At 61.8% G+C, this 26,812-nt stretch overlaps 2 protein-coding genes across 4 annotated transcripts in view; one reads left to right on the top strand and one right to left on the bottom strand.

Annotated features, from left to right (window-relative positions):
* MACROD1 (mono-ADP ribosylhydrolase 1) overlaps window positions 1-26,812 on the top strand; it is a 130,082-nt gene that overhangs the window by 24,647 nt on the left and 78,623 nt on the right. The window lies entirely within an intron of this gene.
* FLRT1 (fibronectin leucine rich transmembrane protein 1) overlaps window positions 11,108-26,812 on the bottom strand; it is a 62,857-nt gene continuing 47,152 nt past the window's right edge. For both annotated transcript variants that reach the window (XM_070427356.1, XM_070427357.1), the window contains exons 2-3: window positions 24,089-24,967; window positions 11,108-15,994 (exon numbers count right to left, since the gene is read on the bottom strand). In XM_070427356.1, coding sequence (XP_070283457.1) covers window positions 13,921-15,945 — 2,025 coding nt within the window. In that variant the 5' untranslated portion in view covers window positions 15,946-15,994; window positions 24,089-24,967 and the 3' untranslated portion in view covers window positions 11,108-13,920. The remainder of the gene's footprint in view (window positions 15,995-24,088; window positions 24,968-26,812) is intronic.

Genomic DNA, 26,812 nt, shown 5'->3' with positions numbered 1-26,812 from the left:
GCGCCCTTTCTTCCCCTTCTCACCTGGCTGACTGCTCATGCTCTAGGGTCCTGGCAGAGGTGCCATCTCCTTAGGAACCTGCCCTGGCCTGGGGTGGGCATCATAGCACAGTCACTCCTTCAGCGCTGTGTTCATTCAGCAGGTGCTGGGTGCTGGGCTGCCAGGGAGCTGTGGCCCCGGCAGCTGGGACACCTCACTTTATAGTTAGTGACCTGACCCTGGGCAGGCCTGCCTGGCGGGTCAGGAGGGGGAGCCAGGTGGCGCCCCGGGTGCGGCTCAGCTTGCTGCACGGAGAGCAGGGAGCCACACGAGGCCCGGGCCAGGTGCCCTTTCTCTGCCTGTCCCTGAGGGCAGCCGCGTTTGCGGAGCCCAGCGTGGCCGCCCACACGGAGCCGCCTTTGATGCGAAGCTGGAGGGGGAGGCCACAGGTCATTCTTCAGATGCTTCAGTCCTGGGAAGCTGGGTCTCCGAGTCCTTGAATTGTCCTCCCGCCCACCCATCCCTCATGAGCCTCCTTGGGCAAAGTCGGCCGGCAGGAGAGCCTGGCCCTGAGGGTGGCGCCAGCCTAGGGCTCCGCTCCTGGGATCCCAGATTGCCTCCTCTTGCTGGGTTCCCGCCTTCCTGTTCTCCTGCTCCCATGGCCTAGCTTCCTCTAGGCTTCTCTTTCCGGTTCCCCAGACTGAGGTGGGTGCAGCCCCCCTTCCAGTTCCTGCTTCTAAAAGGCGCTGGCTGTAGAGTAGGAGCAACAGGGTTACAGCAGAGGGTGTAAGTGCATTGGTGGGCTGGTCAGGGAGGGCTTCCTGGAGGAGGCAGCCTGGAGGCCTACTTCCCCACAGTGGTATCTGGTGGGGGCCCATCTGTGCCTTTCCTTCCAGGCTCACTGACCCTCAGTCAGGCCTCCTCATGAGGCCTCATATGGGCCAGGACTCGGGGCTGTGGGAGGAGCCTGGGCAGGTCTGGTACAATGCTAACCTGTCAGTGTGGCCTTGGGCAAGCTCGTTAGGCCTGGACCTCGGTTTACTCGTGTGAAAATGGGGATACGCCAGAAAAGATCCTGGTGACAGATGTCTGGCACGTGGTGCCTCGGGGCCGCGCTGTCTTGCCTGTCACAGATGGGTGCCCCTTTAGGAAATCCCCCCTGATTACGAAGGTTCAGATCCGGGCGGCCACATGGGAGGAAGCGTGTTCGTTAGAAGGCTCAGGCACACGGCCCGGCCGAGCCAAGTGTCTCCGCGCCAGCTTCCTGGGGACCTCGGCCTCGCTGTGAGCACATCCCGTGTCTTCCTGGTGACAGGTTCCCTCTGCCAGTCCCTGGGGAGCTGGGGAGGGCTTGCTCGGGGGGTGGGGGAGAGCCCGCTGCCTCTGGTGAGGCCCCTCGGTCCTTGACCCCCCTTTGTAATTTCAGCTTTAAGGAGGACTCCGTTCCCTTTCTCCGTCCCACCACGACTAATCCATTCGCAGGCCCTGATCCAGGGGAAAGCTAATTAAAGAACCTCTGCTCTTGGCTCAGCTGGGCTTGGAAGATTCCCCGTGGGCTGGAGTATCTGAGAGAGGGGGCCTCGGAAAGAGCGTCGGCTTAGCCCCCGAGCCTCCATAATAGGCTTACCCCCACCAGGCAGGCGGGAGCCAGACAGCCCTCCGCCCAGCACTGCTGAGCAGGGGCTCAGGGCGCCGAGGGTGCAGGCCCTCTGTGACCCGGTGGGCCCCAGGCAGCACGGCCCCTGTCCGCTGTTTCTGCAAACGGGAGGCTGTGCATCCGCCGAGAGTTTCGAGGGGTGGGGTCGGGCCCCTCACCGCATGTTCCCCAGGAAAGGCGCAGGGTACCGGCACTCAGAGGCTCTGCGGCTTCTGGCTGTGACGGGGAGGTCCCTGCTTTGAGGCCACTGCAGTGCTTGGCACAGAGCAGATGCTCAGTGAGGTGGGCTCTCTCCCTCCCTGCCCCTCCCCCTTCGAGTGCCCCCCATGCCAGCATCCTTTCTTCCAGGAGCTGACTTGCCTCTCGGAGATTTTAATCACCCAACCGCAAATATTCATTCCACACTTCCCAGCAGAAGGGAGTCCATAGGGCAGGGGCCTTGGAGATCCCTGTTCGCGGCTGTGTCTCCCACCTGAGCAGGGCCTGGCACGTAGTAGGTGCTCATTAAAGGCTTGAGGCTCGTGAGGTTGGCAGTCAGGTCCTGAGATAGAGGTTGACTGCTCTCATGGAGTCTGTACTGTTGCTGCCTTCAGAAACCGCCCACAGGGTCTTGGGGGGATCACTGGGCCCCCAAATGTGGGGTGGAGGTCTTAGAGCCTGCCCTTCCAGCCGCGCTGGGCTTTGGCCAAGCCTGGTGTAACCCTGGGATGAGTCGGCGCTGTCCGCTGCCACTCAAGCCCCCATCCTTGCCCGTTCCCAGGCCCCTGCCCCCCGCTCCCCTCCGCAGTGCCCGGGGGTGGGTGGCAGGGAGAATTCAGATCCAAGTTCCCTGTGCAGGGACCTCTCGGGGGCTCTCGCCTGCATCATGGAAATAAAAATGATAAAAACCTACCGCTGAGTTCTGGGCGGCAGTAAATTACTTAACACCTGAAACAGGTTGAAATGTGGCCACGGTGGCTTTTAATAAGCCCGTCTCCGATGCAGCCGCTTCCGCGAGGAGCGGCCGGGTCCCTTCTCCAGGCATAATTTCATCGCGTCCCAGGCTTGGCAGCGGCGCAAATAAGATTTCACTTCCCTTGTAAATCTCCGCGGGGGAGCGAGGATTGTCTCTGTGCTGTCAGTTAGCGGCTGAGAGAGCCTGTTCACGGAGCCGCTGGAGGAGGGGGTCCCCCAGAGGCACCCCGGGGGGGGCAGCGGGCGCCGGGAGGCAGGTGCTGGCAGGAGGACCAGGGTGTGGAGGGGGAGGGAGGCGCCAGCGTGTAGCGTGGAGACATTTTGTTGGGGCGCCTGCACATGGATGAGCCAGACCTCCTGAGGCAGCATTTTGGGGTGGCTGGGTGACCCCGGAAGCTTCTGGTGCCTCCCAGGCCGGGTGCTGGGAACAGATCACAGAACTTGGGTGTGGGGTGTGATTGGGGTGTTAGACTCTTCCTGGGTTTGGTCACCTCCCCTCTGAGATGCTTGGTGAGGCCAGAGACCCTTCCTGGGAAGTGGAGGCAGGAGACAGGAGGCAGGAAGCTTCCAGAACCTGGTCGTAGCAGGTGAGAGGAGGGTCCAGGTACAGGGGTAGTGGCCACTACTCTTTCTCCACTTGAACTGGAACTTTTAGTCCCGAGTCGGACCAAACAAGCAGAGTTGGATTCAAGAAGCAGGGGCCCTGGGGTGCCCCTTGACCGCAGGGTGTCACCCTACACCTGCGGGCACCTCAGTGCCGTGCAGGTCCTGAGGTCTCTTTGGGAAGGAAAGGCTGGAAGCTGCATGGCTGGTGTGCGGCACGGCAGGTGCTGCTGCACGGGGGGGGGGGGCCCAGGTTTGCGAGGAGACCACCCGTGCCCTGAGGCCCACACGGTAGGGAGACAGGGGTGCTTCAGGGTTAGTTGGTCCCTTCCACCTCCCAGAACTCGTGCCCCCCGAGGGCCCGGCCGCTCTGCTTGCTCCCACCACTGCCTCTCAGGACACCGACGCCTCTTCGGAAAGGGTCCGTTATGTTGGGGGGTCTTCTTTCCGCTGCCCTGAAACGTAGACTCTGGAAACACCCAGGGGGCCCGAGAGGCCCTCCTCAGGGCCCACCCTGGTCTGGGCATCCAGCTCCCGCAGGGAACTTACTAACACCTAGATGCCCGCCACGCCCGCCCTCCGGAAGCTGGGAGCTCGGGATCCTCTCCGTAGGCTTCGGAGAGCAGACCTCGGCGTGGGCGGGGTTTGGGGAGCAGGCCCCAGGCTGCCAGGGCGCCTCTGCGGTGCTAGACCTGGGGGCACTTGGTTGTGCTGTCCCAGGGTCTGCGGAGACACCCGGCCTCCTTGTACGAATGCCCCCCAGCTCAGCGCCTGCCGGGGCTCAGGGATGCTGCCTAAGCCCCAGGGGTGTGGCAAGGATGGAGGCTGGCACTTTGTGGACGAGCAGAGGGAACCCCAGCTCACAGGCCTTCACGGTGGCCCGGCACACACTAGCAGGCTTGGCGCTATCACGATAGTAGAAATGAGAGCGATGAGCCCTTACCGTGCACACTCTACAGAGGCGGAAACTGAGGCACAGGGAGTGAATGCTGGGGCCCGTGGGTCTCACCCAGTTCGGAGGGACGCCAAGGGGCTCCAGGCCTGGTCTGAGGAGCCCTCCAGGACAGCAATAGCTCTAATCCAGTGGTTCCCAAATGCCCGTGACCGCGGACCCTTCCTGGCGGAACCTCCATTAGCTCTAGAGCAGCGGTTCTCAACCACTTTCACAGGGGTCGCCTAAGACCATCGGAAAACACATATATAATTACATATTGTTTTTGTGATGAATCACTATGCTTTCATTATGTTCAATTTGTAACAATGAAATTGGGGGTCACCACAACATGAACTGTATTAAAGGGTCGCAGCATGAGGAAGGTTGAGAACCGTTGCTCTAGAGGAACACAGTTTGGGAACCCAGCCTTCCTGCCGGGGCTTGAAGAGAACCTTGGGGGCTCCCTGGTTTGTGCACGACTGCCAGTGTGTGGAGGGTGAGGTGAGCTGGTCTCCCCCACTCCTACACCCCCTGCCCTCCTGCGCACCCACTGTGCGCTGGCCCCTGGGCGCTCACCTCCTGTGCTGCTCTTTGGCCTAGTCCCTTTGGGCCGGCTCTTGCCCTGAGTGGGTGGGAGGATGAGAGAAGGTGGGGGAGAGGGTCGCCTGTGGGATCAGAGCCTGCCGAGCACCCCAGGAAGGCCACATGCCACCGACAGACATTGAGAAAGAACTTCGCGTCCTTGGAATATAAGGAGAAACTCATTAACCCGCATCCAGACGTGAAATCTGATCTGAGGCGGAAGTAATGACTTATGTTAATTTAGCAGAAGCTGCTGCTGTTCTCATGGAGAGTTATTCTTTCCTGATGTGAGATCTCAGATAAGGCCTAAAGGTTGTGAAAGTGGGGGTGTATTTAGAGGCCTGCATCTGGGCAGGGGGTGCCCAGGAAGTGTTCTCCCGGGCGGAGGAAGAGCCCGTACGATCCCAGCCTCATCTGGGATGACCCACAGGGTGCCAGCGCCTCATCTGGGAGGACCCACAGCTCCTAGTACTGTGTCTCCACGTGGAGACCCTCTCGGAGTTTGCCTTTAGCGGGAGGTCTCCTTCCTGGGGGCCTGTGGGATGGGGTCAGAGGTCCCTCTCATCTTGGGGCAGAGTCATTCTGGTTCCGATGGTGCCCCAACCCAGAGTCTCTATCCAACACCCCACCCCCTGCCGCCCCCCCCACTCCCCCACCCCCCCACCCCCACTCCTCCACCCCTGCCATCCTCACCCCCCCACTCCCCACCCCCTACCCCCACCCCCCACTCTCCACCCCCCCCACCCCCTGCCGCCCCCCCACTCCCCCACCCCCCCACCCCCTGCCGCCCCCCCACTCCCCCCACCCCCCACCCCCTGCCACCCTCACCCCCACTCCCCACCCTCCTACCCCCACCCCCGACCCCCTGCCACTGCCTGGGCCAGTGCTGCCCCAGGGAGCGAGGCCTGGGGATGGGGTGTGGGCGCCAAGACGGTGCGACAGACCCCTGGCCCCTGGAATGCTGGGCCCCGAGCCGAGAGTCAGCGGCGAGACGACGGTAAAAGTTAAATCTTTCTATTTATTTCAAGAAAGGACAAGGGAAGTGGACTTGGACATTTCATATGAAAACAGACAAACAGAAAATAGGACCAGATAGTTCATCACATTCGTGTCGACATTGACGTTTCAAGGCACCTACAGGAAGGAGGCCGGGCGGGTCGCAGTGCACTTTGGTTTGTGTTGTGGTCGTGGTGGGCGTGTGTGTTGGTTTCCAAAACCCTCTCTGTGGTGGTGAGGCTGGGAGTGAGGCCGGCGGCGAGGCCAGGCCGGGTCAGCCCGCCGGGCCTCCGCCGGCAGCAGGCAGCGGAGGGGTGGTCCCATCCCTCCAACCCCCAGACTGCTTTGCCCTTCAGAGAGAAAGGGAAGAGACAAGGGCTGTGCGGCCCAGTGGCCTATGGGGCTGATCCTGCAGGGGAGGAAGGGAAGGGGCCCCAGGGGGGGCAGGGGTCCCTCGGCAGCGGAAGGGACCTTGGTCACAGGCTTGCGAGAGATGAGGCACCCGCCTTCTGTAGGGGAGGGGCCCACCCTTCTCCAGGGCCCGGCTGAGGACCCCCCCACCCCCCAGCCTCCTCCCCAGACCACTGGGAACGGATCCCGCTCAACACCAAAGGCCACACAACAACCTTGACCGGCAAAGGGGTCTGCTGCGGGCGGGTCTTCAAAACATTCCCTCTGCAGTGTTCACGCCCGGGGTGCTCTCAGTGGACTTCTCCCCTTTGCCTCCTTTCACACCCTCCTGGGGACATCCGTCATGAGCGGGCGCCCGCTCCAGCCATCTGGCTCTCCACGTTCACCCCCTGCAGCTCCCCAACCTTCCGCACCATCGCTCCCCCCTTCTCTCCCTTCCAGGAGACAAACCTCACGTGCAGGGCCATCCAGACCCCTCCCCACGGCTCTCAGCATCTCTGTGAGCTGCAAGGCACCAGGTTCCCTTCCAAAGAACCCCCCACCCACCACGGTCTGGCGCCCGGCCCTGGACGTCTCAGTGGGCACACTGGCTGCTGGCAGGTGGCGTGCTGGGTCGGGTAGAAAAAAGCTAAGGCTAGTGCCTGGCCAGCGTGGCTCCGTGGTTGAGCATCGACCTATGAACCAGGAGGTCACAGTTCGATTCCCGGTCGGGGCACATGCCCAGGTTGCGGGCTCGATCCCCAGTGTGGGGCGTGCAGGAGGCAGCCAATCAATGATTCTCTCTCATCATTGATGTTTCTATCTCTCCCTCTCTCTTTCTCTCTGAAATCAATAAAAACATATTTTTAAAAAAGAAAAACTAAGGCTCATTTCAGGGTTTTGTATCTTCCGCCGGGTAGCCAGAACTTTCGGAAACAGGACCAGCCAGAGGTGGGTGGTTGCTGGGACTCTGCAGGCATGTCCCCCGCGCAGGGCAGGTGAGCGGCGCCCGGGACCGCCAGCTCCAGGGAGACGAGTGTGTGGCAGCCCGTCGCTGTGGCTGTCAGCTCGCGCTGCCTTTGTTCTTCTCCGTCTTGAGGAGAAAGCTCGGTTAGTTCCTCCAGGGGGTGGCGCAGGGGGTGGGAACTCTTGATGGGAGGGTCACACAGGTGGGACACCCAGTCCTCTGCCTGGGGCTCGGCTCAGAGCGGGGTGACCGAGTCAGCCAGGCTGCTTGCAAACGCCTTCCAGTGGCTGGGTTTCCCTGTCAGACTCGCAGCTGATGACCAGTGGGTCCGAGGGAGAGCGGAGTGAGATGCTTCAGAGAGGAGGAGCCCTGAGAGGCCCCTTGCGTGCTAGGCTGCCAGGGGGCAGGTGCCAGACTGGGGGGGGGGGGGCGTTGCTAACACGCCTGGGCCCTTTGTGCGGAGCCTGAGGGGGCAGACGTCGGCGGGAGGACAAGGAAGCGAGAGGCGGGTTGGAGAAGAGATGACGGAGCAGCCGTGTGCCAGGCGCTGTGCTGGGCTCAGTGACCCGACACGGACGAGCTCAGGGGCCTGGCACCCTGCCCGAGCAGCCGTCCGCCCTGACAGCTGTAAAAGAGATTTAGGGGCGGTGACAGCGAAGACCTTCCTGCAAGGACTCCCGGGCTCAGCGTTTCCGGCTTTCAGGTGTGGGGGACGGCGTGGGTGGGTGCACAAGGACAGGGCTCAGGGTGCCCTACTCGCTTGGGTGACTGCGGGGCCTCGGGCTGACGCTGCTAGGAAGTGGGGGGTGAGCCCCCGCAGCATGCCCACTGCCCGCCCGCCCGGCACAAGCAGGGCACCTCGGTGGCACAAGGCCCCGGACGGTGGAGGGGGTGACCCCTGTTCAGCGGGAAGCAGGGCAGGAGCTGCCCCGGGGCTGAAGGTCTGCCCGGGGGAGAACAGGCCGCTTGGCCCCCGCGGCCTCGGGGTTCGGGGCGCGCCCGCAAATCCCATTTATGGTGGGAAAGTGGGCCTGACCGCAGCCATAATGGAACTTAGGAAACCAGAGACAGACACTGTGTTAAAAATGCAAAGGGAAAAGGAGAAGGCAGAGGGAGGAGGAATCCAGAGCCTGGGGACCTTTCTGTGAGTGTTTTTAAAGAAGCAAACGTGGAATTTTCCAGGCAAGTACTTGGAACATTTCAAAAGAAATGGTAACTGCTTAAAAGGCAGAGTGAACGGTGCCCCAGGCAGCCGTCAACCTGGCTGGGATGGATGTACCGAGCCAGCAGCGCTGAGGGTGTTGAGTTAGGAAAACAGCCGGTGGGACGGTGCGGGGAGCTCGGCGTGGCAGGGGCCCTGGCAGTGCGAGCAGGTCCAGGAGGCAGCCGGGACCGGAGCCGAGGCTGGGAGGGGGCCCCCAGCGGCCCCAGTGAGCCAGCCCCAGGGGTGGGCCACCCTCTGAACCCCCTGCCCAGACTCCTGGATGGAGTGGTGATGTCTGTGCTTCCTCTCCCAGGGGACACTGAGGGTGGGAATTTCGTGGCCTCTCTTTTGTAGCACAGGCAGCTCTTTGAGGGGCTGGGGGACGGCCTTGGTCTGGGGTTTTCAGAGGACACCGGTCATTCGGAGCAGCACAGTCATCCTCTCCATGTCTCCCTTCCAGGGTCCTGGGGATGATAACGTAATCCCCAGGGGGGGACCAGGACCTTCTAGTCCAAGAACCAGGAAAATCCCTGCCATAGCCTCATCAAGTACTTGAATGCTCCCTGTGACGGACAGCTCACTGCCTGATTCCTCTGCTAGGCCAGTTTCTCTTCCCTGCCTTCACTTTTCCCTTTACAGTTGGCCCCACGCCCCTTCCACTGACTGCAGGGAACGGATGGATCAGAGACACACCCATCCTGGAACAGAAAGAAGCAGAAAAGCTCATGGTTCCAGTCCTACTCTCTAAGTGACTGGTCTGACCACTTCCCCTCACTTTGGACCGTTGCGGGCGGACAGAATCTGGAGGGCAGGGGGAGAGGCTCTGCTGGGGGCTGGGACAGCTTCTGAATGACTGTTGTCAGGGCCGAATAGCCCACCCTGTCTCAGAGCCAGAGCACAAGGCCCCGGACGGAGGCAGACTTGGTTTCTCCGAGGGCAATGCTTGAGCCTCAGCTTCATCAACCCCGGGCACGCCGAGCGCTCTGGCCTGGGTGGTGTCGGCCTTCAGCTCCCCCAGCAGCTGCAAAGAGGCAGCCCCTGAGCCCGGCTTGTCAAATCCCTGCTACACGCATGGTCACTGGGGGCAGGTTCATAAAACTCGAAAAATCCCCTTTTCCTTCACCTCCAAGGAGTTTAATCTTTCCTAATCAATTTAGCAGACTCGCTTGGTTGTAAATGGTAATGATTTGCATTTTTGAGCCTTTCATCCCTCCTCAGGAAAAAAAGGATGCTCCTCGGCCTGCATTCTGGAAGGCTGTGAATTGCTTGTTAGCACTCAGCCTGGCAGCGATCCAGCGCCAGGTGTCTGTTGCCCATCACCTGCGCCGATTGAACGCAGGAGGGGACCTGGGCTCATGGGACGCCCACAGCTGACCCTGGCCACGTCCCGGCCCCAAGAGCTCGGTCTGGTCCTGGGGGGCACAGACTGCCGTGCACCCCGAGGCCCCTCCTTCCAGCAGGTGCCCCGGCCCCATCGCGCCCTGTCTGCCGCATCCAATTTTCCTTGTATTTTTCATCAGCATCAGCCTCAGGTGCCCAGTCCTCCTCCCTGGTGCATTCAGCAGACGCAGGTTTCTGGAGTGGCGTGGGCTGGCTTTGGGACTCGTGCTGCCATTTTCTGGGGGGCAGGGCGCCCTCTCCTCGGTCCTCAGCTCCCAGGGGGTGAGGAGGGAGGCTCGGATGCAGCCCCAGGCGCACTGCCCAGCCCCGTCTCCAGGCTCCAGTCAGCCTGCTCAGTCCCTCACCTGGCTGTCCCTCCTCTCTGGTCCTCCGTCACCTGTATTGGACCAACTAGTTCCAGGATGCGCGGAGGGAGGTGGTCTCTGGAGCATCCAGCTTCACTGGGTGCAGCCAGGCGCCACCTCAGCCCACCCCCACTTGACAGGGGGGAAACAGAAGCTGTGGATTTGCAAAGCACACTTTCCCCGTAGCTCTCTGGGGGGCCGCCCAGCCCCTCCTCCCTCTCTGCCTGGCCTTGGGCTCCCCTTGTTGGGGCTGGTGGGCTTCCCTGGACCCGTCAAGGGAGGGAGGAGAGGCACGAGGCAGGCATGGCCTTCATTCAGGCTTTGGGTGGGGAAGCCTGGGCCCCTCAGCCACTGCCATCTTCCCAGCTGCTGTCACCTCCTCTGCCAGCATCACCCAGAGCGAGAAGCCACTGCCCCAGCTCCTGGCGGGCTCGCCCCCTGGTTAGCCACCGGCCTGTTACCATGGAGGCGGTCCAGGAAGCCGGAGCCAGTTTCAAGGAGAAGATGGAGGCTTCCTCAGGAGGCCACAGGAAGAGGGACGGAGAACAGGGAAGAAAAGGAGCTTTCGATGCACGTCATGTCTGTGGAGCCGAGTATGACTAATTAATAGGTTTTATTCTTAGTCATCTCCGAAGCATTCCATACATTGGGCCCAACGCCTGAGCTGAGCTTAGAGGCCTCATTCGCAAAATGCAAATGGCTCGCCTGGCCCTGCTGCCTCCTCTCCTTTCCTGCTCTCCTTCCTTTTTTTTTTTTTTAAAGGGGAAATTTAAAGGAAAATTGCCATGTAATAGAAAAGAGAGTCCAATCACTACATCTAATTACCACGAAGGGTAAACCACTTAACCAACCAAAGAAATGTCGTGGGCTTTTTTTTTTTTTTTGCTTTAAACCTGCTTTAAATGCCACAAAATGCACTCGTCCCCGCCGAGGCCAGCAAGGTTGCCCTGGCTGGTTAGAGGCTGCCAGGGTCCGGCGGGCCACCCACCGAAGGCAGATTCTAGACAGAAGTGGTGGCCCAGGTCCCGGCTTGTCTTCACGGGCCCTGTGTCCTCACATGCATCCACGGGGGGGGGGGGGGGGGGGGGGGGGGGCCCTGGAACATCCTCCCTCTCGTGGTTATGTGGCCAGCTGTGGGGGAGTTGGATCGGGAGGGAGTGGGGTTTCAGAGTGGACCTGGCTTTAGGCCCCTCTCTGGCTTGGGGGGACCTGAGGCAGCAGACATCCCGGTCCCGCTCTCAGACAGAACGCTGGGAAGATGTTGGGGTGCTTAGGGCAGAAAAGATGAGGGCGGGCCCCAGGGCGCTGGCTGGGCCAGGTCTCCACGAACTTCTGCGCCTACAGGGGTGGGAGGATGCGCGGCGAGTCAGGCAGGGCCTGGGGCTCAGCCCCCGTGTGAGCCCTGCCTGAACGCTGGTCGTGCAAGAGCCGGAGTAGGAGAGGGACTCTGTCCTGGGGCTGGGCAGGGCCAGGCCTGCTTAATGCTCTGGGGGGAATGTTCCGCACAGGCTGGTTCCAGGCCTGCAAGGCCCCCCTCCCTTACACGCAGCCCCACGGACTGGGTCCCCTACTGCCCCCGGTGCCTTCCCAGCCTCGGAGGGATGACCTGACCTCCGCCTGGCCTGGGGAGAGGAGGAGGGAGGGCCTCGAGTGGGAGGGGGGGAATGAGCACGTGGGCAGTGGGGGCCTGGGGGCTGATAGTGGGGGTGTCCAGGGACCAACTTTCCTGGGACACTGGCGGAAGGCAGGAGTGGTGCCTTGAGGGAGGGGACCTCACTTCACAAACAGCAGAGACCACGGACACCTGCCCTCCAGCCAGCGCCCCAGCCCCCGCACGCACCCTCTGCCCCTCTGCGCTGCCGGGAATGGGGACGAGCCTGTGTCTGGAGGCCCCACAGGCCAAAGGGAGGCCACCTTTATACACACGTGGAATTAAGGCTTGGAAAATCTCTCTCCTGACACTGAGAAAACAGGAAAAGGGAAAAAGGTTTGTTTTCGAATGCAAGGTGTCCCTGCCCCTCAGGCCCGACCCTGGGGCTGGGGGAGCGGGGAGCCCCACTTGGTGGGACCCTTCTGTCGGCCAGGCCACGGCGAGCCCGGCCGCGTCTCTCCTCCATCTCACGCAGGTCTCGTGTCCGTTCCTGCCCACCCCCTTCCCTGAAGGGCCAGCAACTTCTTTTCATGTCCATCGAGCTGTCAGCCCAGGCCCTGGGACCGCTGTTCAGTCTCGCCCTCCTGCCTTTGGCTTTTGTCAGAGCAGCTGAGGCCTTTTGAAAACGCCGCCACCAGCAGCTGGACCCCTTCTCATCCTCCCTGCCCTCCGGCCATCGCCGCTCCTCTGACACTGCTCTGCCCGGTGCAGGGCACGTGGCCTGCTGACGGAGGGCGACCCCGTTCCCGAGAGCAGGGACGCAGAGCGAGCAGAACCCGGGCGCCCGTCCGCTCTTCCGTCCGGGTTTGTGTCGTTATTTCGTCGTTTTCGTCTCACGGCTCGCCACGCTGCACCGTCAGCTGATAAATGACGGCCACGCTGCTTCCGGGGGAGGCCATCAGCCTTAACTCTGGGAGGGCCCCGGTCACTGCCCTTTTGGGGGCCGGCTTGTTTCTCGGGAGACCTGGGCCTCCGCCTCTGGAACAGTCCAGCTGAGCGTTTTGCACTCAGGAGTCTCTCCCCGGGGTTTTTCTGAGAATCTTCATGTCTTTTTCTGGGTGTTGTTTGAGCAGCCATGGGAAACCATTAAGTCTAATCAGCTGATGCAAAAGAACACACAGAACCCATCCCTGCACCAGCTACCTGTCCCAGGGGGAAGCAGAGCACAGAGAAGGAGTACTGAGGTGACTACATGTGTGTGTGGGGGGTGGGGGGGGGGGGTGAAGATACTGGCAGTTAAAGGAAGTTTCTCTATAGCAGAAAGGAGCATGGCCCAGCTCTGGCCAACCTGAGATAGGATCAAACTGGAAGCATCCCTTGCCCAGGGTCCCCGCAGCCACCCGCCCAGAACAGACACGCCTCTGCCTTTAGGAACGGCATTGTCCCCCCACCCCACTCCGATCCCCAACACACTGTGTCTACTTACTCAATGATCGTTAGGGGAAAGCAACATGTTCATGACTCTATTGTCTCAAGAAATGGTACGAACCGACCCAAGAAGCGGGGTCAGGACCGTCTCCGCGGCTCGTCTCCGCGGCTCTATCGACCCGTCCGAGTTCAGAGACGCAACCTCGCGGTGGGTGGAGAGACGCGATTCCAAGTGGCCGGGAAGGCCGCAGCTTCCGGGGGGCTTCCACAGCGTGTGGTCCGTGGAAGTGGAGAGGGTTCCGGTAGGAAAAGGGGAGTTTAGTTTTTAATCGGTTACATCACTGTTCAAAGAACGCAGTAAAAGACTCGATATTTCTGGAAATCTGCGAGGGAAATGGTAGGGGGAGAACCGGGGAGAGACTGAAGAAAGGCTCTTCCTCCCGCCCTCCTTGGTGAGAGGCCTGAGCCTCTCCCATCTCGTCGCTGCCGGCGGCTTCTCTCCGATGGCCCCCTCGTGATGGCCCTGAACAGGGCAGGAGGCGCGCAGACGCGGTACAGGTAGTATCTTTCCACTTCAGGGGAAAACACCCTGACCCAACCCTTCCTGCAATATTATTTTTAGTCCTTCCCTCCCCAACTGGCATAATTTGGTATAAATTATGTCTTCAGCAACGTCAACCCACCCCCCTCCCGTCTTCTGTCCTTAAAAAAACTTGTTTTCTCGGCTGTGTTCTAGAAAAGTGTCAGCCCTCCCCCAACGCTGCTTTTTGCTGGGAAAGTCGCTGAGGAGTTTCTTCTCCTTGCTGTGTCGGATGGCAGCAAGCGGGGCAAAGCCACGGGGTCGCCGCGCCAGGAGGAGGTGGGAGCGGGGGCGGGCGGCCCGGCGGGCATCATGTGTAGGAATAGTCTACGTCGGGGATGCCGCCGCCACGGTAGCCCCGGGTGGTGCCATAGCCGATGGTGTGCGTGCCCTTGCAGAGGCTGCTGCCGTTGGAGGGGAAGATGGTGTGGACCACATACTCCTCTTTGGCATGGTAAGGGTTAATGGGCAGCATCTGCAGCCCCGGGCCTCGGAGTTCCAGGATGGAGTTATCCTTCTTGGTCCCCGACTCCAGATAGCTGTCCTTTTTCTGGCTGCCTCGGTGGTAGGCCCGCTCCCGGGTCAGTAGGTCCCCAGCCCGGTTCACGTACCAGCAGATGGCCCCCAGGACCAGGAAGAGCAACACGAGGGCCACAGCGCCCCCAATGATGCCCGCCAGGGGCAGGCCGACCATGGGGTTGGCATTCTGCTCCTGGTTGAGTGTGGTGGTGGGGCCGTAGCTGTCGGCTGTCTCCGCCTTGGCGCACACGGGCGTCTCATCGGCCACGTAGGTGTTGCCCGTCTCCATGGTGACCATGCAGATGATATAAGTGGACTTGGGCTCCAGGGCCGTCAGCAGGTACTCCGTCTTGTCACCCTGCACCAGGGTCTCTGTGATGGAGCCCACGGCCGGGCTGTGGCCCAGGCGCAGCCAGCTGAGCCGGAAGGAGGAGGCAGGGAGTGTGGCCTTCCACGTGATACGGATGGAGTCCGCTGTCAGGGGCTTCACGTGGATGACCAGGGTCTTGGCGCCATCGCCCGTGGCCATGGGGTAGTCAAGGTTGGAGTCGGGAAGGCGCAGCCCCGGCCTCTTGGCCTTGAGGGTGAAGAGGGAGCCCTGGGGTGTGGTAGCAGAGGCGTGGTTGCTGGCGGTGGTCTTGGCGGCCGCATGGGCCGCGCCGCCTTGGGGCCCCGCCTCGAAGCACTCGTCCATCTCGCTGGTGATGTCTTTGATGGCCATGCCCCGGACCTTCTCGGGGCCCTGGCACATGAGGCCGCGCACATTGACCACGGCCGCCCGCGCCTTCACCCAGTCCCGCAGCCACATGAGGTTGCAGCCGCAGAACCAGGGGTTGTTGCGGAGCAGCAGCTGGGCCAGGTTCTCCAGGTCGTCGAACAGGCCGCGGGGCAGCGTGGTGAGGTTGTTGTTGGACAGGTCCAGGCGCTCCAGCTCGCGCATCTTGGCCAGCGTGTTGTAGGGGATGTGGCTGATGGCGTTGTCCTGCAGGTAGAGCTTCTGCAGGTGGGCGCTGGGCAGGTTGAGGGGCGGGGCGGCCAGCGAGTTGCGCACCAGCGAGAGCTCGGTGAGGTTCTGCAGGCGGCTGAAGGTGTCGTCGGCGATGCGCTGGTTGGCCAGCAGGTTGCCGTCGAGCACCAGGCGCCGGAGGCTGTGGAGGCCCTTGAAGGCGTGCAGCGGGATGGTGGAGATGCGGTTGTCGTCCAGCCGCAGCTCCTCCAGCGTGCGGGGCAGCCCCGAGGGGATGCTGCTCAGGTGGTTCCGGCTCAGGAAGAGCAGCTTGAGCTGCTTGCTGTCGGCGAAGGCGTCCTCCTCGATGCTGACGGTGGACACGGAGTTGTCGTCCAGGTGCAGCTTCTCCAGCAGCGGGATGCGGGCCAGCGAGTCCCTGGCGATGGCGCGCACGTTGTTGTCCTGCAGGTGCAGCTCCCGCAGGGAGCGGGGCAGGTTGACGGGGAACTCGTCCAGGGCGTTGTCGTACAGGTAGATGACCTGCACGCTGACCTTGGTCTTGAGGCCCTGGGGGATGCCGGTGTTGGTGATCTGGTTGTTCTGCAGGTAGAGGGTGGTGGCGTCGTCGGGGATGTCGGCGGGGATGGAGGTGAGCCCCCGGTCGTTGCAGTAGATGAAGCCGTTGTCGCAGCGGCACACGGAGGGGCAGGTGGTGCTGTCGATGACCTCCGTCAGGAAGGCGATGAGCCCGTAGCAGAGGAACAGCCAGTCGCGCAGGTCCATGGTGGCCGTGGTCATCACGACAGTGGCCGTCACCGTGGCAGCGGGAGTGGTGGTGGCGGAGGCAGTGGGGTGTGCCACCACCATGGTGGATGGCGGGGGGAACCGGGCCTCACCTGACTTGGGGCCTCGACACCTGCAAGGAGCACAAGACACGTGCGGTGAGAGGGTGTCGCGTCGCAGCGGCCACCCGCGTGCCACCGAGAGGCCGCTGCGGGCGGGGACGTGGGGCAGAAATCAAGCCTGGAGGCACAGGCACCCGGCGCCTCAGTGCCCAGGTTATGTCACAGGTGACCACTCAGGCTGAGGTGGGCTCTGGCTAACTTCAAACCTCAGTGGGAGTGACACGTTGCCCGTGAATGAGATGGAGGCTGCCTGCCCTCCTAGACGGCGACCCTGGCCTCGAGCGAGGCTCATCTAGCAACGGCCACCCCGCAGCTCTGCTTTCTTCCTTCAAGATTTCACACTGAACCAGTTTTCACGGCTAATGCCACGCGTGGCGGTCCATGTCGATGGGATGGATTTAGGGCGTGTTTTATGGATTCCGAGCCAGTTCTCACTGGAGTGAGGAACTCACATCTGGCTCAGGCCCAGGGTTTGCTGGGAGAGCTTGTTTCGGGGAGGCCTGGGAGCTCAAGGAGGGGGAGCGGGGGGCGGGGCGTGACCAGAACCTGCGGAAAAGGAGCTGCCAGCGCCGTCACTGCTGAGCAGTGGAGAGCGGGCGCTTCATTGTCTGGTGTTAAAACATGTCCTGTGTCACTCGTGCATTTTATAGACAGAGGAAGGAGGTGTCAACAGAACTGCTTTCTCGCGTATTTACAGAAATCTCTCTTCATCAGAGGCGCCCTCCCTAGCTCTGCGCTCTGTGGGAGATGACTCCACACCTTGTCCCCTTCCGAAAGTCACAAAACTTGAATGTGTATATATGTATATGTTTTTGTTACATTTAAAGAAATGAGACACAAAAGGAGGGAGGGATCCATGCTCTGAGGGAATTGCCTGGAGGTGTAATTTCAGTTTTCACAAATGGAAAAATTGCAGCATAGACCTTTCTCATTATTTTACTGTTCATAATGGTTTTTTAAAAAAAAGCAATTAAAGAGAAATTATCTTTCAACCTCAGTGGGGAAGGTATCTCCACGCGGCAGGCCAAGGCCTGCTGTATAAATCCGGGTTCACCAAGGCTTTTCAGGGGTGGGACAGTGGCCCCTCGGAGCCCACACCGAGGCCCCGGCCGGGGCAGCCCTGGTGTACAGAGCAGAATCGGGATACGCTCAGCGCGGGAGCCAGTCGGGGCCTCATTCCACGCCCTAGCGGCCAAGTGTCTCCGTGTCTCAGCCCTGTCACACCCTCTTCCTTCTCTGTCTCTATACCAGGACTGCTCTTCTCTGTCTAGCAAACTGCTCCTCACCCTTCAGGACCAGGCTCAGATGCCCTCTCCTCTGCTGGGCTTCCTGATGCCAATAGAGCTTCCGTCTGCTCCGTCATCCAGCCTTCTATCCACCCATCCACTCACTGAGCCATCCATCCATCCATCCATCCATCCGTCCGTCCGTCCGTCCGTCCGTCCGTCCATCCATCTGCCATCCCCACTCATCCGTCTGTCCATCCCCCACTCACTCATCCATCCATGCATCTGGCCACCCAGTCACCCAACAGATGTCTGTTCAGCCCATACCATATGCCACTTGTTCTGGCCACTTGTGATTCAATTCTGGGGGGATGGTAGCTCATCCTATAATGAAGACCTCGCCTAGAGCTTTAGGAATTATTAAGTCATTTAATCCTCCCAGCACCCAGGAGGTCAGAGCCCTTCTCATTCCCATTTCACAGATGAGATGTGAACTTAGTCACGCCCACTGAAGCGGTGGTAAGGGGGAGCCTTCGGCCAGAATCTTGGTCACCAGGCCCAAAGTGCTGAGTGTCTGTGGACTGCGGGTCATGCTGTTCCGGTGACTATCGTGTTTTAATGTTGCAACCACATCTCGGGCGCTCGAGGGCCAGGGCCAGGGGCTGTGGTGGCCTGGCGTGGCCTGGCATCAGTGACCACCAAGTACAGAAGGGACTGAGAACGTGGGAGCACCTGCACCTGAGCCCCCCACATTCACGCCATTTGCATTTGCAGGGGCCTTGCCCAGCCTGCAGCTCCAAGGCTTCTGGAGAGCGCTCAGGCTTCCCCGCAGCTAATGCACTAACCCGCGCAGGGCCTGTTTGCAGCACAAAGCTTTGTCTACAGGGTCCCCCAGGGCAGGTCAAGGGCCAGCCCAGGACACCTGGCTGGAAGCAACTGAGGATCGGGGGAAGGGTGCCGGGGGTCTGCACCTGGAACCAGAGGAGCAAGAGGGGGGCTGAGCCATGCCCAGCATCGGGGCCCTTGAAGCCAGCTCAGGCTCCCTCCACCAGCACCCACTGGCCTGAGGGACCAAGGACCGCAGCCTCGGACCTCTCGGCCCCCGGCCCAGGCTACGGTCCTCGCCCCACTCACACCCCCACCCTCAGGAGGTGGAGGTGGTCTGAGCTTCCTGCAGGTTAGGCTGTCATCTTTGTTTCCCTGACCAGGCTCCCCGGCCACTTCCCTCTCTCATCTCCCACCCAGAGCCTCACACCATGCTCCCCAGCCCCTCCTGCCCTCAGCGGCATTGAGAGCCACCGCGTAAGATGTGGGCGGAGCCTGGGTATCCCAGGCTGCCCAACCTTATCTGACCACTGACTCCCCTACCTGTCATCATACCCAGGACTGGGAAGGGCCCTGGCCCAGATCATAGGACAGACGGGCTCAGAGCAGGGAATGGTCCCATAGACCTGGGTAGGCCGACCTCCAGAGGACAAGAATGAGCCCAGGCAGCAGGGGGAGCCCTCGAGCCAGACCTCACCCACCCCCTTCACAGGCATATGTCTGTACCTTCACCCTGTCATACACACACACACACACACACGTCCTCCGGCCCATTTTACAGCTGAGCAGCTTGAGGCTCAGGGGGGAGGGGCCTTCCCAGGGTCACAGCCAGCCCGGGTTTCTGGCTGCACATCTGTCCCTTACCCTGCACGGAGCCAGAACCCGAAGGTGATGGGGCCTGGAGGTCCTGTCCCAAGCTGCTTATGAGCAGAGGGTCAGGGCCAGGGCAGGTGCTGAGGACAGGAAGGTACAGGCCCGCCCAAGCTCACCCCCTTGGTCTCAGGGGTCAAGGCCAAGCCTGGGGGAGCCCCTGCCTGGGCTCCAGCAAATGGTCAGAAGACACCCCCCGCCCTGGTCTGCCAAGGCTGCGTCCTGGCACGGGGATGCGGCGGCCCCTGCGCTCTGCTGTGCCAGGCCAGTGCCCTGAGCAGGGGGCAGGCTTGTTCAGGCCAAAGGCAAGGTCAGCCGCCGCCTTCTCTGGCGTGGAAGTCCGTTCCCAGTGCCCACTCAGCTCATGGCTGCAGCCGGCAGCCTCCAAAGGCCCCAGCATCAATGACGGAGTGTAAATTGCATATTTCAGAGATGCCTGATGGATAACCAACCAGCATCTGGGAGGCAGGGGCCCAAGGCCTCTCTGCTCCCCTATCCGTGGGCCTCATCCATCTTGGCTCAAGTCTCTTCTGCTAGCCCTTCCGCAAGGCCACCAACTCTGAGCCCCCTGGTTCTGGGAGAGTAGGGCGGGGCCGGGGGGCGGGGGAGCACGCCTTGCTGGAGGAGCCCATTAATTGCCCAGGTGCTAGGCAGCCTTTTTATTCCCTAGTTGTGCGTTGGGTGGTTTATGCGGCCATCAAATTAAACCCGGTAAATCGCCTGTCTTTTACGGGGCCACTTGTCATCGCTGCACGGGTCCCACAGACTTCAGCATGGTGTGCGTTATGGCCTGCCAGCTCCATGACTTGACAGCAGGATCCTTGATCTGCTGTTGGGGGGAGGGGAGGGAAGGAGTGAGGTGGCTCAGACTGGAGGTATCCAGACCCCTATCAGCCGAGGGGCACCGCTCTTGGCCTTTGCTACTAGCTCCTGCCATCTTCCAGGACAGAGAAACCTGGGTTTGAGTCCTGCCTCGGTCACCTCCAAGCTGTGTGACCCTGAGCAAGTTACTTGCCCTCTCTGAGCTTCAGTTCATCTATGAGTGTGGCCACTGAGGATGCAATAAGATAATACGTGCAAAGGACCCCCTCATAAGGGCAGCCTGGATGTGACATATGCCTGAGGTTTCACAGCTGCTGTGATTCTCCCGCTGCCGCAGGCACGCTGGCCGAAGCTCTGTGTCAACTGCTTGTCTCTGTCCTCTGCTCCCCACCAGCCCCGTCTTCACTCCCCCTGCCTGCTGAGCCTCCAGGTGCACTGGGAACCCGCAGGCCGTGCTGCTACCTGGAGGACTCCTCACCTTGTGCTTCCTCAGCCCACCACCCCCCTCCCCCCCGCCCCGGCTGGGTGGGAGCACTGGCCCTACATCCGGGCAGCAGCGCGGGCCCATCAGCACCAGTGAGGAATCTGAGAATTCCGGGTGGCGGTGACTCCAAGAAAGAGGCGTGTGAGGAGAGAGGACAGCAGGGCACTGGGTTAGAACCTGGCCTCCCCAGTCCCCAGCTGCGAGACCGGCGGTGATGCCTCTCTGGGTCTCGGTCTCCTCATCTGTAACGTGCCGCTGAGGGAGGGCTGCGGGGAGTGCCCAGCACAGGCCTGGTGGTTTGGGGAAGAAGAGCTGCCCCAGCTGTCCCCAGGGAGGACTCCAAGGCCCTCCTATGGCCTGGCTGAGCTTCCGAAGAGGGAAGGCAGACACAAGAGGGCCGGGAAGCGGAGGCGGGACAGAGGCCGCCCCTCGCCCCCCCTCCCAGACCCTCCCTTCAGCAAGAAGAATTGTTGTGTTTTCCTAAACCTTGCCAGACTCTCACCCACTGGCAGAGCAGGGCCCCAGGCAGGAGCGAAGTGTGCAGGGCAGACTGGGGACAGAAGCAGTTTCAGCCCCAGGAAGGGGAAGGCGGGGGGGACCCCAACCCACCAGGCAGGGGGCTCCACCAAGGCAGGGTCCCCTCCATATCTGTGATGGGTCCTCAGCAAATCTTTGTTTAAATAATGAGGGCCCCACATTTTCTTCTTCACCAGCCCACACGACCTCCCCGGTTATAAGCCACGGCCCTCCAGGCCCTTCTCACCCCACACTGCACAACTCCACGCCTGATCTGTCTACTGGTGCCACTGAGAACTTGTAATGCGTGGGGGTGGGGGTAGGGATTCTTTTAAAGCCTGAAGTTAATTATTTTTCTAATTTCATGCTGCATGCATTATGCATCAGCAGTTATCACTGGCGGTAATTGCAGGCAGGTATGCAAATCCACTAAAAACGTACTCGTACCTCCAGCTCATCTCCCCTCGCAGGCCGCCTGGGCGGGGCCGGGGGCCGGGGTGTCCTGAACTTCAGAGAATGTAAATCGCTTTTAAAAATAAGACTTTAAAATTGGGTCTTGGGAGGTTAATTATATTGATAACAGTGTTCGATATGACACTGTTCAGGGCCAGGAGGGGGAGGGGGGATGAAAGGAGACGTGTGTAATTCTGTCTCTCTCTCCGGCGTCATTTAATAAGTGGTTCCACACCTGACACTTCCCCGTCAGTGTGCATTTTTAGTGAAGCTGCCTAGACTTAGGCTCAGTTCCTTTTAGGAAGGAAAAGGAGCGGCTGGGGAGTTTCAGAGGTAGGAGGGGGTCCCAGGGCCTTTATTCTGGGGGGCTGGGAGGAAGCAAGAGGGAGGGCAGCGCCTGCAGGGCTGGGACAGTGGTCCCCTGGGCCTGCCCTGCCGGCCTCCTCCGCAGCCGGGATCCTGGCAGCCAGGGGCCGAGAGAGGAGCGGGTGACCCGGAAAGACGAGGTCTGGCGATGCTGCCGACCATGTGGCGGAGGCTGGGAGCTGGGCGGAGGGGGGGGCACCTTCACCATGCAGGCCCTGGTCCTGGTGAGACCCCCCCCGCCTAGTATGTAGGACAAGCTGACTGTGCAAACCCTGCCTCGAGAATGCAAACTCCTACCACGTCTGTCTTATCCATGAGCCTCGCCCACAGCCTGGTCCAGGGGGGTGCCCATAAACATCTGTGAATGGATGAATGAATGCATGGATGGGTGGATGGATGGATGCATGGATGGATGGATGGATGAATGGATGGATGAATGGATGAATGCATGGATGAATGGATGGATGAATGCATGGATGGATGGATGGATGGATGGATGAATGAATTCGCCAAAAGGGAAGCCCTAGAATCTGAATCCCAGGACCCGGCAGTAGGAGAGAAGAGAGAGGCCGGCCTTCCGTCAGCCCAACCAGGAGGTAACAGAGAGCCCGGGGCCTCCACCATGGGGCTCCGAGAGGCAGAGGGCCTGGTCTGAATTGTGCAGCACGTGGTGGGGAGGCCGACACAGCCCAGGCCTTGGACTCCATGTCCATTGCTCTCCCCTTCCCAGTGTCTTACCTGCCCCTGAGCTAGGGAGGCCCCACCCTGGGAGGGCGCAAACCCAAGGTAGACCCCTGCTGTCCCCACTCATCTCATATGGGGTGACCAGCCTGGAACTGCCCAATTGCAGGTCCCCCTCCAGGCGTCAGAGGCCGGCCCCCCTTTCTTAGAGATGGCCCCTCCCTCCCACTCCCACAGATACGCACGGGGTGTTGGGGGAACCCTCTCTCAGGGCTGGGGAGGGAGAGGATCTCGCAGATCATCAGCTGTTTACAGAGGCCCAGGGAGGGGACGGACGGGCCCGGGGCAGAGAGAACCCTCCAGCAGCTGTGGACAGCCCTCTCCCTGCCCACCTCCTCCGGCCTTGGCACCGACTCTCAAGCCCTTTCCTGGGGGTGGGCACGGGAGGCGATGATGGACAGTGTCCGGCTAAAGCAGGGTCTCATGGGGGCTGCTCCCCCCGCCCCCGGGAGTCAGCCCCTCTGGCCCTCTGGGGTCAGACCAGGCAGTGGCAGTAAATGGCCAGCCTGAGCGCCTGCTGCACCCCAGCCCTTCACAAACCCCGGCCACACCCTGCGGAGCCTGGGCCTCTAGTGCACAGAGGGCAGCACACTCAGGGAGGGGCCCAAGGACACGCCGCTTACACCTGGAAGGCCAGCCACCAGCCCACGTCCGACGGGCTCCCCAGCCCATTTTCGAGGCAGAGCCGGGCACGGAACAGGTTCTCCATAAATATTTAGGGTACAGGCCTGGGGGACCATAGCCAGCTGCCCCCTCCCGTCCTGGCCTCAGCCCCAGGGATGACACGCCCCCCCAACCCCTTGACGGGGCTGGGAGGAGAAGGGGGACAAGCATCAGGGAGGCAGTCGGGCAGGGGCCAAGCTCAGGCTCCAGCCGGCCCCGCTGCTGGGCTGGCACCTCCACAATAAATAACAGCAAATAGCCCATCCACAGGGCATCTTTCACGCTGCTGGCTAATAACACACTATTAATGCCCCCGCAGACGGCGTGCGCGCCACGCCGCGCTGACGAATGTCCCGGCCCGGAGCCGTCATAAATCAGCCCCTCTCCTGGGGAAGCGCGCGGGGAAGAGTCATTTTCCATCTTGTTAATGAATTGGGGCTTCCCTGCCCTGCCCAGGGCGCCGCCTCCGCTCCCGGTTGCCAGGATTTGTGTCTGGGGAGGCTTGAGTCCTCCCTCTTGGCCTCTGGGGATGGGGAGACAGGACAGGACCCTGCCCCCGCAGCTGGCCCAGCCCTGGCAGACCTTAGGGGTCCAGGCCTGGGGATCACAGCCAGCTGCTCCCATCCGTCTTGGCACTCACTGCCCTTCTGGGGCTGAGCTGGAAGCTGAGCAGGGGCTGTCCAAAGGCCAGCGGGAGCGGGGCCTTGGCTGGGTCCTCCTCGCCAGCACTGAAGCCACCAAAGTTCTGCTCCCCGCGGCCTCACTGCTGCCCCCTCTGGGCAGAACTCAGAGGGGCTCAAAGCGAGACTCACCTCCAAGGACAGCAGGGCCCGGAAGGTGTGCAGCGGTGACTCCTGAGAGACCACTCCATTACACCTTGGGTCCACCCACCCTGGGACAGAGCCCGCAGCACGGGGCCACCAGGTAGCAGGTGAGCCCCCCCCTGGCACGCAGAGTGGCCAGCGGCCCGCACTACATGTGTGGGTGGCTGGGAGAGCTACAGAGCTGGGGAGCTCTGTGCGGCCCCCGTCTGACCCGGCCTGGGGAGGGGCGGGCCAGCTGTTTCTCTGTATGCCCTCCCTGGGCACCAGGAGCCCAGGGCCTGCCTGCACCACCGGGGCCCTTCCCGTCCGCCTCACCTCCTTCGCTGAGCCGCTGGTCTGGCTGGGATGGCCGCTCTGGATGCCGCGCTTGGGTCCAGGTGGGCCTGGGCCACGCTCACATTCCGGCCTCAGCCCTGGCACTCGGGGTGCAGACCGCAGACCTGGGGCGCTGGGGGCAGCCCGGCGTGCAGGAGGAGGCCCTGTGCTGGACTCTTCTGGGCTCCTCGAGGTCAGGCGGGGCTGCGGGTCCAGAACAGCATTCTGCACGGCCTGGGCCCCGGGCGCTGCGGGCCTCTCCCCGGCGGAGCCCCGACTCCCGTGCACGGCCTGCGGGTGTCCTGGGCCCTTGCGCCCCAGGCATGCCCTACGGCCCGGCGCCCATCGGGGCGGGCGGGCGGCCTCTCGCTGCCTCTTTCAACTTGTGCTCTTTGTCTGCTGGCCACCACCTCCTCCAAAAGGCTTCTGCGTGGCTTTTACCCCCTTTTCTTTACCAAGGTCTTTTTTTATTTTTTAATCCCTTAAGTCACTTGGCAGAATGGGTTCCCGTGCAGGGAGCGCTCTGCTGAGACAGAGACGAGAGGGAGCCACTCTCCAAAGACGCGGCGTTCCTGCCACTCGGGCTGCGTCTCCCGTCTCCCGGGGCGGGCGGGAGTCCATTACCCGCGGAGGAGTTCAGATGCGCACGGGGGGCTGAGCTGTGACATGCGCCGCCGGCCGATCTGTCAGGCCCCACCGGCCCCTCTTTGGGAAGATGCTTGGGGGCGGGGGCTCGGTCCTGCTTGGCTGCCCCTGTTTGCAGAGAGGTTTTCTCGCAGGGAGGCGGGGGCGGGGGGGAGGGATGGGTTATTCCTGCTTCACCTCCTGGCCTTGTCTGTCCAAAAAGGAGTCCTCCTCACCCACTCCCTGCCTCCTCACCTGCCAAAAAACAAAGGAAGTGATTAAACCCTGGAATTAGGAGCTCCCCGGGGACAGGCTGCTGGGGCTGCGACCCCTCTCCTCCCATCCCTTGGCACCCTGTTCTTGAAGGCGCTTTCCCATGAGCTGGGAGGGCCTGGGACCATTCTCCACCACCTCCCTTCTCTTCTCAAACCCAGTAACAAACAGTCCCTTCCCCAGAGCCCTGGCTCCCCTTTTTCCTGGGGTGGGAGGGCGCGGGAACGAGAGAAAGGAAGTCCTGAGAGCACCTGAGGCTGCAGGGGCCCTGCCCCAGCCCAGAGCTCCGCTCCCCCAGCACCTGGACCCCACTGGGCCCGTGGCCTCGGCTTCCAGAACAAGCGCTGCCGTCCCGCTGCCCTTCGCGAGCAGGAGCATCAGGGGACCAGGGAAGCTGCGTCCCGGCCTCCCTCCTGCGGCCACCGGCTCCCCAGGCTGGGGTCAGGGCTCCGCGCCCCACCTGCCCTTCCACAGTCCTGGGGGCAGGGCCGGCTGTTTGCAGGAATCCCAACAAACCCACAGCCTCTCAGTGGCCTGGCGCGGAGGCCCGCTGCCCTGGTGTCCCGACTCCCCCTGCAGGAGCCCCTCTTTGGAAAGTGCTTTCATTACACATCTGAGTGTCAGCTCTGGTTTGAAATAGGATCCAGATGGGCTCGGCTGCATCTGGGCACTTGGCTTTGTAGGGCTGAAGGTGGCGGGTTTGAGAGATGCTTATTGTCAGGGGCTGTTCCAAATAAAAACGAATTTTCAGGGCATGTGTTTTAATAAGCCCAGAGCCCGGACTGGGGGTCGCTGCCCACGGGGCGCCCAGCCTGGCAGGGCTGCACTCAGAGGGGCGGTGCTGGCCAGGCCGAGCAGGCCGATGGGGCCCACAGGATGGGGCAGGTTTGGGGACAAGCTTCCCCAGGAGCAAGGAGGTTTAGAACCACCAAGCCCCTGGGGACAGCAGGTGTGAGCAGGCGGCGGAGTGGCCCCCAGGAAGGGGCAGGGTGGGGGTGGGACAGGAGGAAGATGAGGACAGAGCCCCCTCGTGAGGGGTGACGCTGGGCTCCAGTGTAGGCTCTGATCGCTCCTGCACCCGTGTGATTCCATCCAATTATAAACGGTAATTCCTCTGTGAAAGCAAGAGATGGAAAGAGTCCAATGAGGTCATCTGCCCCCTGGACGAGGCGAGGAAACTTTTGTACCGTGGGGGCTGGAGGGGGGGCGGGCGCGTGGAGGCAGCCGCTGGTCCCCCAAGACAGAGAGTTCAGAAACTGAATGCAGGAAGGCAGCTTCACCCACTGCATCAGGCCCTTCCCACAGCCCTCGGGGTCGGGGCAGTGCTCTTGGGGCAGCCTCCAGGGCCCCACAAGGCCTGGCCCTGCCTGGCCCACCCACCTGTCTCCACCACTTCCCCCAAACCCCACGCTGTTCCCCCTCCGGCAACAGCCCACCTAACCTCACCCCTCACCTCCTGCCTTGGTGGGTGGTCGCACAAACCAGCAGTGGCACAGTATCTCCAGGGTCAGGGAAGGGACTGCTGCTTGTCTGAGACTGCTCACTGAGACGTGGCCCAGCTCGGTGCCTTGCACACAGAAGGTGCCTAATTAATGCACCCCGTGAACTCCCCACGGTGCTTCCTCATGTAGAAAGCCCAGGGTTCAAGCAGAGCTCTGGCCCATGCAGCTGAGTATATCCTGGGTCTGCCCTCCCTGCTGTCCCCCCCTCCCCGCTGCCCCTCCCCGCGCCTGCCCCATGGTCCTGCAAAGCTCCCCGGGAGCCAGGCGTACACATGCCCCAGACCCCACAGGGCCCACGGGGTCCTGGCTGCTGCCGTGGCTGAGG

Source organism: Myotis yumanensis, unplaced genomic scaffold, assembly GCF_028538775.1.
Source record: "Myotis yumanensis isolate MYYU_CA2020_CCGP unplaced genomic scaffold, mMyoYum1.0.hap1 SCAF_10, whole genome shotgun sequence".
NCBI classification, from domain to species: Eukaryota; Metazoa; Chordata; class Mammalia; order Chiroptera; family Vespertilionidae; genus Myotis; species Myotis yumanensis.
The sequence above is the reverse complement of the archived record's forward strand: the minus strand, read 5'-3'. Positions and strand labels throughout refer to the sequence as shown.